Source organism: Cryptomeria japonica, chromosome 1 (assembly GCF_030272615.1).
Source record: "Cryptomeria japonica chromosome 1, Sugi_1.0, whole genome shotgun sequence".
Lineage (NCBI taxonomy): Eukaryota > Viridiplantae > Streptophyta > Pinopsida > Cupressales > Cupressaceae > Cryptomeria > Cryptomeria japonica.
In genome coordinates this window covers 233,110,041-233,120,733 of record NC_081405.1, presented here as the reverse complement: position 1 = coordinate 233,120,733, position 10,693 = coordinate 233,110,041, and the positions used below count along the sequence as shown (strand labels likewise).

General features: G+C 33.0%; 1 protein-coding gene across 4 annotated transcripts in view; it reads right to left on the bottom strand.

The window, feature by feature from the left end:
• Positions 1 to 6,546: 6,546 nt before the first annotated feature.
• The window catches only part of LOC131042255 (uncharacterized), a 41,731-nt gene continuing 37,584 nt past the window's right edge, over positions 6,547 to 10,693 (bottom strand). For 3 of the 4 annotated variants that reach the window (XM_057975593.2, XM_057975594.2, XM_057975595.2), the window contains 4 exons: positions 7,991 to 8,062; positions 7,724 to 7,857; positions 7,438 to 7,511; positions 6,547 to 7,208 (listed from right to left, as the gene is read on the bottom strand). In XM_057975593.2, coding sequence (XP_057831576.2) covers positions 7,150 to 7,208; positions 7,438 to 7,511; positions 7,724 to 7,857; positions 7,991 to 8,062 — 339 coding nt within the window. In that variant the 3' untranslated portion in view covers positions 6,547 to 7,149. Of the gene's footprint in view, positions 7,209 to 7,437; positions 7,512 to 7,622; positions 7,858 to 7,990; positions 8,063 to 10,693 lie in introns of all 4 variants that reach the window. The other variant, XR_009105152.2, reaches the window with a different exon arrangement.

The following is a 10,693-nucleotide window of genomic DNA, read 5'->3' as shown; positions in this document are numbered from 1 at the left end:
TAACAATCATCTTAGAGATTAGTGTAAGAATCTATTGTTGCACATATTGCTTCCTTACAAGTGGTATTGGAGCATATCCAATTTTAGTTCTAGTTATTAGATATAATTATTTTTGAGATCATCAATTTATAGTTGGAGCTTGTGCTGAAAGAAGAAATTGTGATCTTTATTATAGGAAGTAAAGATGGCAAGCATGTTAGGGAGAATAGAGGTAAAAAATAAATAAATCTAGTAACAATTTTGAGATGTGGAAGTTGAAGAAGAGAGATTTATTAATTGATCATAATCTATAGAATGATATTGATAAAAAAGTTAAGAGACCTACAAATGCAAAATTTTGGCTGCTCAATATGATGTTATGATCTATAAAGAAGAGGGTCTAATTAGATTGTGCCTCAACGGAATCTCTTTTAATAAATTTCCATAAGTCATTATAATGTTATTGTGGAATAAATTAGGTTAGACATATCAAGCTAAATCACCAACAAACAAAATTTTCTTAAGGAAGAAGTCGTATTCCTTGAAAAATCGAAGTGGATGAATTAGAGACCAACTGGAAGCATTCAACAATTTGGTGGCTCAGTTGGTCTTCTTTTGTGTTAAAATGAATAAGGTGAAGAGATATCAAATTTTAATGTCTCTTTTTTGTGTCATTTCCAGTATCTTTGGGAACTCCAACTTTCTTGGAGAAAACTAACATTTTTTAAATATAATTTTGATGGTGGTAGTGAGCTTAGGAGATGAAGATACGACCAATAATACTTTCTAGATGCAGATGAGAGATCTATTAATCAATCATGATCTATAGAATGCTACTAGTGAAAAAGTTAAGAGACCTACAAATGCAAAAAAATTGTTGCTCAATATGATGTTATGACCAATAAAGAAAAAGATCTAATCAGATTGTGCCTAACATAATCTCTTTTAATAAATGTCCATGAGGAAGTCATTGTAAAATTATTGTGGAAGAAATTATGTTAGATATATCACACTAAATCACCAATAAACAAAAATTCCTTGAGGAAGAAGTTGTATTCCTTGAGAATTGAAAGGTGGACAAACTATAAATCAATTGGAAGCATTTAACATGTTAGTGGCTCTGTTGGTCTAATTTGGTGTTAAAATGAATGAGGTGAAGAGATGTCAAATTTTAATGTCCCCTTTTTTTGTGTCCTTTGTAGTATCTTTGGAAACTCCAACTTTCTTAAAGAAAGCCAATATTTTTTAGATATAATTATGACAATGGTAGTGAGTTTAGGAGATCAAGGTAAGACCAACAATACTTTATGAATGCAATTTTGACATTTCGAGAGCTCTCAATATTTTTTAAAGAAGTTCATTTTCAAAAGCACCAACTTTCATAAGGTTTAATTTCTTAAGAGCTTTAGAATATTTTAGCATGGTCACAATTCATATTTGGTCCATTTTAATATTATTCCTAGCTTTGACTGGATGTGTAGAAAATAATTATAGTTACATGTTAAATTGTCAAAAAAAAATTAAAAGATAACTTATATTTAATTATTCAAAAGGGAATCTAAAGTTAATTTTTAGAGGAAAAATAAGAGGAAACAAATAATAATAATTTATTATTCCAAATAGTTCTTAGAAAAGATAATTCGAATGGAAGAAATTTTATACTAAATGTTTTATCAAACCCTTAGTTATTTGGGAGATTGAACAAAGTTCATTCTGTAGGCAAATGATGAAAACAATTTTTCTCGTGAGTAATGGTAAGAATATGATTGTACATAATACATATAATTATATTCAGAAAAGTGTTTATAAATTATCTCCATAGTTATGAATTTAGTTTCTGAGTTTGAATCAAAAAAAACATATTACCATTAATTTGCATGGTACCAGTAGAGAGGTGGATCCCCTCAAAAGATCCAAATATATGCAAGAATTCATCACCCTTGTCTCCAAAAATGCAAAATGGGGTTGAAATAACAAAAGATAATAGTAAGGAAACATATGGAATTGTTCCATCCATTATGGTTGATCATGATCAAGTGGGTGTGGTGGTCCAACTACTTGTTGGTACCCTAGAAGTCACTAGTAATCTTGATAGTTAGAATATTTTGCAAGACCACTTTATGAATATGTCCAACCAATGTGAAATTGAGGTCTCAAGGTTGGGTATAGGCATAGAGGAAGGTATTGATCATAGTAATAACTTCTGTAAAGATGATATTAATCAAGAGGGTAATAAATATGATACTCTGTTTGATCTAGATACTAAAAACACCAAGAGTCTTGTAGGTGTTTGAGAGTCTTTGGCTATTGAGGAGATCATTGATAGGCAGTTGGTTCCTTGGTTTTTCCTCCCTACCCCTAAAGGGACCAAAAAGGGTAGAATCATTCCTATTGGAAAAGGAAAACTAAACTTCCTAAGAAAAATAAGAGGAAGAAAACAAGTTTGATTATATTAGAACCTACTTCTAAAAGGTTAGAAGCATATGCCAAAAATCCTAAATGATTTGATAGCTTTAGGAATGCAATAGAAGCACATGAAGATATTTATCTTACTAATCAAGAAGAAATCAAAAAACAATTTTGCCTATTCTACAAGAACCTTTTTACATCCAAAGAGGACACTCCTACTAATCACAAGGTAGGAGCATTTCTTAAGAAAATCATTCCAAAGAAAATATCTAATGAGGATGTTGTCAGGCTTAGTGAAAATTTTTCTAAAGAAGAAATTAGAAAAGTTGTCATGTCCTTGAATAATGACAAGTCTCCTGAGGTTGATGGACTATTCATAGAATTTTATAAAACGCATGTTGGATGGGTATGTGATGACTTGTTTAAAGTTTACAAGGAAGCACTCAATAAAGGATCGTAGGGAAAAATCATCAATAAATGTGTGATTAAATTGCTCCCCAAAGATGGTGACAATGTATTGATAAACAGTCGGAGACCTATCACCCTACTGAATGTGCCAAACAAGATTCTTGCTAATATCATAGTCTTAAGATTGGTCGACATTCTTCCAAGTTTATCAATAACACCCAAATTGGTTTTACAAAAGGAAGGTATATATTAGAAAATCTAGTTACGAGTTGGGAAGCCATGGAATGGGCTAGGTGTTCCAAGCAAAGCACAACTACGCTCCTCTTGGATTTTGAGAAGGCCTATGATAGGGTTGAATGGTCATTTTTTAGAATGACCATTGAAGCATTTAGTTTCCCTGTTACCTTCTACAACATGGTTAACACCTTGCTAAGAGATATTGTAGCTTAGATAGATGTGAATGGATCTCTTTTCGAGGACAGATCCATCAAACAAGGTTGTCCCCTTGCCCCTGCACTCTTTGTAATTGCTTAAGATGCTATGCATTATTTATTGAGAGAATCAAGTCTTATCCGTAGAATTAGGGGCCTTACACTTCCTATAATAGGGATTTGCTTCACACAATTTGCGGATGATACTACAATTTTTGTGGAACTTGAAGAGAGTAATGTGAACAATTTGGTTATGAAATTGGACATGTTCTATAAGGCATTAGATGCAAAGATGTCTAATGCAAAATCCGTCATGTTGGGGTGGACCAATACACCTCCTGAGTGGCTTAAAATATGACTTTTAGTGGGGGAACCCATAAGCAAGTGAGATATCTAGGCATTCCTTTTGTAGTCAACCCCACTTGAGAATATGTGGCTATGGATTAAAATAAAAAATTGAGAAAGAACTAAATTGATGGAATAGATAATTCCTATTCTTGGCTGGTAGATTTTAAGTTTGTCAAAATATACTCTCTTCCAATAGCCTGTACTATGCTTCTGTATGATTGTTCAATAGTTGCCAAGTTAATGAAATTCAAAAGAAAATTAAGAAATTTCTATGGTCAAATGGAAAAGGAAAAAGAAAAAAACACTTTTTTACATGGGATTGGTGTTGTTTGGATAAAAACCATGGGAGCCTATGCTTGAAGGACTTAGGGAAGCATAGCATTGCCCTTTATATTAAATGGATAATCAAGGCTCCTGATGGTAATGAGACATGGAAAATATTGGTAAGGAATAATATCCAATTGGTTGTACCCAAACAAGCTAAAAACTAGAAACTGTGACCCTTTTGTGATCTCCTCATTAGAAAATATCCTATAATCCCTACAGGTTCTGAGGTGTTTAGGAGTTTGTGGAAAACTTGGGAAATTATTAAAATCAAAGTTTGTAATTGTCAATTCATTAATAACAACAAAACTCAGATTTTTTCTCATAGATCCATATGGTGGAATTTAGAGTATAGGGGTAAACTATTGGCACTATTACAAGGTTGTTCAGCCAAGAGTTGGACCTTGAACAGTATTAAATGATTCACCAATATTATTCATAATCGACAACTTAAAAGACTGGGCTTTTTTAAGTTGTGAATATGCATTACCTCCTTCAAATTGGAGAACATATACAATCTTGAGAGAAGCCTATAAAGGGTTTCAATGGCCTATTGAATGTATACAAAATGTTAACCATTATTAAGAATGTTAAATCCAAAATAATTTACAAATCTCTTTCTAAATCTGATTCCATTTCTAATTATCTCAACAATTGTTGGAATGTTAATTCAGATGGCAATCAATGGGGAAAAAAATCTTTAGTCTACTATAGTCTAGTAACCTTGAGACGAAAAAGGCTTGTTTCAGATGATTGCTTATTGCCTTATAAAGTAAATTCTTTTGATATTGATCTATGTACAATTTGTAGAAGGCCTGAATCGATCAGACACATTTTCTTTGAATGTTTTTATGCTAGAGAAATATGGAATATGTTTCGCAATGGTTTATTGAATTGGGGGATAATAGGGAAATTAACTAGGAGATGCTTATAAGGATTGAGAATAGCTTAGGCAAAGAGCATAATATGTTCTGGATTTGCGTTACAACAGAAATTTTGTGGAACATTTACAAGACAATAAATGAGGACAAGTATAAAGGGTTTACGAGGGCACTTACTAAGTCTTCAAAAAGGCTCATATCTTTCAATGTTGCATTGCAGGTCACAGTGACAATGAAAATCCCCATGTCCAAGTTTCTGAAGCTATTAAGTGATGGCACAATTAGAGTTCATAGGAAGAAGTAAGATATGGCCATACTTGGCCTTATAACCAGTCAGTTTGACAATACACTTTTTTTGACGGCACTTGAAGATTTCCAAAAAGTTTACAATGATAATGTAAAAACAAGCCAAAGGAGAACTGTTGCTGCGTATGGTGCAACACTGGAACTGAATTTGCCCTTGAGGTGGCTAGATCTAATGAGATGTCAGCTATTGATCCTCCGATTGGCTTGAGGGACATGGATAGATAGTTACAGTAAGAGCAAGAACCTTTGAGTGGGATGCCAATATGAGAATGTTTTGTATATCATTCATTTTCAATATATTTTGCAACATATTGTACAACCCTAGCTTATGTACAACGTCTAATTACTTACTTATAGTTGCAGTATAGGCACTATATATCAGTCTTTCTTTGTCATGGTTTAAAAGCTAGACATTCATTTTTAAGTTGGTCTATATTATTTTGATTAAGCCATACGGGCTAATCTGACTTGTGATTATGTACTTAAGTTTACAAACTATATTTAATATAAAAAATAAATATTAAAAAATGGTAAGTAATTATCTTTTAAATTTGAACATATATTATTAAATATATTAGTATATTAAAATGTGGCTAACTTTGCAAGCTTTACAAATGAATTAAATAGATTTTCTTTTTTTGTTTTTAAAATATTTAATTGTTTTTATGTTCTTTTTTGCTATTGTACGAATAAATGTTGTGATTTTTGCAAACTTCAAATTTTTAAAATATTTAGTTGTTTTTATGTTTTTTGTTTGTTTTTATTTTATCTTAGAATAGCAGTGGATGTTTATCTATACCAAAAAACTAGTTCAAAAGTAGTATACATCTTACTTCCCTACTTACATGTCTGTCTTCCTTGAATTTATGGAAATCTGTATGAAAAACTTTTGATTAAGGAAAATGTGAAATAATTTCTGACATCTATTGGCATATGATCTGACCTATACCGATAATGCTTTCTCTGCCTTAGAATGTTTCAACAGAAGCATTGAAGATTCATTGGCCATTTCCCATGAAAATGACCTATTAGAATTAGGCAAGAAGTAGGTCATTTAAAAAGTCTCCTCACACCACCGTTACAAAAGTTGCATTTCTCAAAATCAAATGCTCTTTTGCCATATTAGCTCTATGAACTTCTGAAAACATGTTGGTTCTCATTTAAACTTCACCAATTTAGAGGAAGGCTTGCATGAGTAAGAACATGCTGCATAAATTTTATATTGATAACATGTATGGTGCAACGGGCAACCCACAAAATAATAATTGTTCATTTAGCCACAGTAGCGATTCATATGATCACATTATGTATGACATTTTATATGAGGAAAGTGAATAATAGCTTGAAGTTTGTTGATCCATATTAAAATGAAATATCATTAAATTTAATCTCCTAGTTTGCATCGAATTAATTCCTAGTTCATGCTGGATGTCCAATGGAAAATTAAAGTGAATAATGTGTATAAAAGCATTCTCTCTAATGCATCTCTGATACAATATTGCACTTGTCAAGTTTAAGTACAAAATCAAAACCACTTAGGTTTGAATACTGTGTAAATAAATACTTACTTTCACTAAAGCATTATGGTGTTTCTTCTCCTGAATTAATGTGGAATTCTTCTATGAACAATTGGAAACCCAATACCAACAGGTCTTGTCAAATAGGAAGATTCAGACATTTGTATTTTTTTGTCCTCTCATGCCAATGAATGTTAAATATGTTACATATGATTGAAACCCATGAATCATATAACATCTCACTGCTTGGAAAATAGTAAACCAATTATGTAGCTGGCCGATAAAATAAGGTATCTAATCATCAAAATATATCCCAAAATTCATGGAGCAAAAGTTTTTAGTGAAAAAGAAATTGATATATACATAATGAATAATGAATTGGTGATAGACTACAATGAAAATTATGGTTATAAATTTGTTAAAGGTATAGTCAGTTATATCACATCCTTTCGCTCCAAATATTCAGTAGGCAGTTAGGTCGCGAGTACATCTCTCTTGAAGAATGATTAGGTATCAAAGTGTCACAGCAAAATACATTATTTGCACTTAGACAATGCTTTCTGAACTGCCATAGTTGTATAGAAATGGCGAGATCTGCATCCAGACTACAGACCAAAACATTTCCATAAGAAAAATAAATATTGGCTTAGATAGTTGTTTATAATATTCTCCACTAGAAATTGACACTTGTTGTTATTACTTTCAGCAAAGCTAGGTTTTAGTATTGATCTAATAAGTACTATAGAGCAGGGTGCCAACATGTACTTTCTTGACCATGTAAGAAACTGTTACAAAAAAAGAAGAAAACATGTAGCAGGATCAAAATAAACTTACTATATAGACTTGCAGCCAACCATTCATTCACAATCTTCACCCATGTGCTAGCCCAACCAACATCTATACTCCACCTGTGGGAAAACTACAAGCATTTAATATGGCATTACATCACTTTAATCTTTCTTTCAAATGCGAGCCTCTATAAATACAAAAAGATGAAAGCAATTAGAATTTATACATACTAGAATTTATCTGGTAATCTCCTTGTAAACTAAGAAATAGATACAATTCACATGGGAGTTCAAGTAAAGGTATCATAATGGGGTGCATGTTTAATAGATACTTTTCCATTGTTTGGTGCAAGTTCCAGCCCACAAATAACATAGCCAAGTACATAGATCCCATTGAGAAAACAAAATGGAAGAATCCGTAGTCATATGGTACATCGTCATCCGAAAGGAAATCGCTCTTGCGGAACTGTCAAGTATGTAAAACCATTAAAATCAATTTGGGACCAACAACGAATCTTCAACTCCTCATATTATTACAATGTTACATCTCAATAGAAAACGTGCGATTTATTATATTTCCAAGGAAAAAATAGACTTACTTGAAAATATCTTGATCTGATTCCAGTTGAAAATGCTGCCATGACAATTGCAAAAACAGCAATTACGAAGCTCTGCATATAGCAAATAAATGACAACTAAAATTAAAGTACAACTAAAATTAAAGTACTCAAATACTGTCAAGAATAAAAATCATTAGAAGCTTAATATCCTCAAAGAAATACAGATAACATGGCTACAATATATATGCCAGTTTCTTAATTTGGCCTGTATTGTACGCATAACAGTGCAACAAATACATCTCCATAAGCAAAATGATGGAATCTTGCATATGAAATACAAAGGGCCAGTAAACACTTTTCATGGAAAACTATGTTATTATAAAAACGTCAACCCCAATTTGAACAGGCATCCTACCCTTCAATGTGGTAAGACCGTAAGCCTCAAAAAGAAAACAATAATTGCAAAGCTATGAATTTCAATTAACTTACATGAGCTACCTATCCTGCGTAGCCATATTCTTTATTAATTTCTATAATATATTTACTTAATTGAGATATCCAAGTCAAGCTCCTAAGCCTATTACTTCCTCATAAACTTGAGATCTAATAAATGGGGAGGTTGATGATTCTTAATGTTGTGGTTAAGGATATGATCATTGAGGAGTTGTTGAATAACAAGCATGTTAAGGGCAGGTTCTTTTCCTTACCCATAGCCATCCATGGGAGAAACCCAAGCACTAAGTAATAGAATTTGTCTCCGCTTTAATTTAAATTATAATTATTGCTTACAAATTACAATTATTTTTAACTTGGAATTTTTTACATGTTTTCTTGTTTTCTTCATTTAAGATTTAGGTGGAAATAGCCCAAATCTTCAAAATTTTGCCATTTGAATGTTGTCTCAACGTTGTAGTGTTTTTGGATGTGACTATAATTCAAGCATAATAAGCAATTCAAATGAAGTGCAAAGAGTTGTGCCTCAATGACTTTATCTTTGTGCAATACAACCACCACCTTCATGCAAAAAAGGTGGACATAGTTGGTCAAGAGTTGATTGGCATAGATCAAATTAATCAATATAGTTACTAGATAGTGCACAATGAGGACACCCCCATGTTGAGAGAAGATGAGATTGTTGATTTTGAGAGGGAAGCAAAGGAGGGTGTAGCAAAAACAGCAAGCATTGGATTTTATGAAATCTTGGAAAATTGATGCAAGGACATTCGGGAGAATCTAGAAGATTTGAATTTCTTGTTGTGATTGGATGTTGTGATAGAGAGAGAGCCATGGAGAGTACCGCATTCTACCGCAACTCATTATCTGGCCTTGTCGTTTGGATGGTAGGTAGAGGGAGTAAGGAGGAATGTTAGATTCAAGTTTCCGGAGATTTGAGCTACTGCAAAGATAGTTGGAGATGATAGAGTGAAAACTGTGTTAGTTTACAAGATGAGGGAGTCATTGGAGAGTGTCGCATTCTACCGCACTTGAGAGTTATGACATGCAATTTGGATGGGGAGTATGTCTACACATGTTGTGTCATATTCCAGAGTCTTCGGAGTTGAGCTTCTACGAACAAAAAGTTGGAATTGACTATTTATTGTGTGAGTTGATCAACTGGGTTGCTATTTCTATTTGATACGCCAGAGGATTGTAATGTGTGCTCACCACTAGAGATAGTGTGTGGAATGTGGATGACCATTGGGACCAGATTAAGCTAGATTGGATAATGCACAACATGTTCTTTCTTCTGGAGTAATGTGTGGGCTTTTGGACCTAGCCTATTACATGTTTGGTGGAAAATCTATGCTTGTGGCCAACTCAAATTGCCTTGGAGAATTGCGGATGATATATAAGCGTGACTTGCGATTGTTCCAGGAAAAGGAAAAAAAGAAAGAAGAATCGGAAGTGAGGAAGAGGAACTGGAAGGCAGGAGAGAGGAGCGAGGTGCCGGAGATGAGAGTAGCAATGGATTGAGCAAGTGAAAGTTTGAGACATGGGCTTATCTATGGAGGTGCCATAGTGTTTACTTGAGATCACTGTAACCCTGGTCTACGACCTAGCACGTGTGAAGCCCTTGTTGCGAATGAAATTAGTTTTTGTGATCTAATATAAAGAGGTGGATCTTGAAGCTGGGCTTTTCCCTTTGAGAGTTTTCTTAGGATAAGTCTTGTGTCTTGAGGCTCTATTATGTGGATTCTTCTTTCTCATATTTTGAATGTTCCTATTGTTTTATTTTATAATCGTGTTCCAGATCATTAAGGCTGCAAGGCTGGACAGTCCATTCCATACCCTCCATCCTTGACTGCATTAACAATGATGATGTTGAGTTAGAGGAGGAGCGATTGCCATTTTGTTTGACGGTGGAGCAGCAACCTTCTACTACAAGGGTGGAGTTGTAGCTAACTATGAGAGTTGGACCCAAAATATCACTAGAATGTATACATGGAAGAAAAAACTGTAAATTGTTGTAACTTGCATGTGTATGTAATTTTTGATAGTGATTTTCAACCATCATGATACATATCAATTTATTGGTTTTATTCACATGTTGCAATATTTCTCTTTTTGTATTCAAATCTAATAGAGAAGACTTCCCCAACATTTTATATATACATTTGTTACATTGTGTATTTATATTTTGCATGAAATTTATGCTTTTTAATGAATTCAAGTTTTTTTTAAGTTGTCAACTTTTTGCCAAGTCATTGAGTTCAATTCAAAATTGGGTTTGTCAATTTTTGA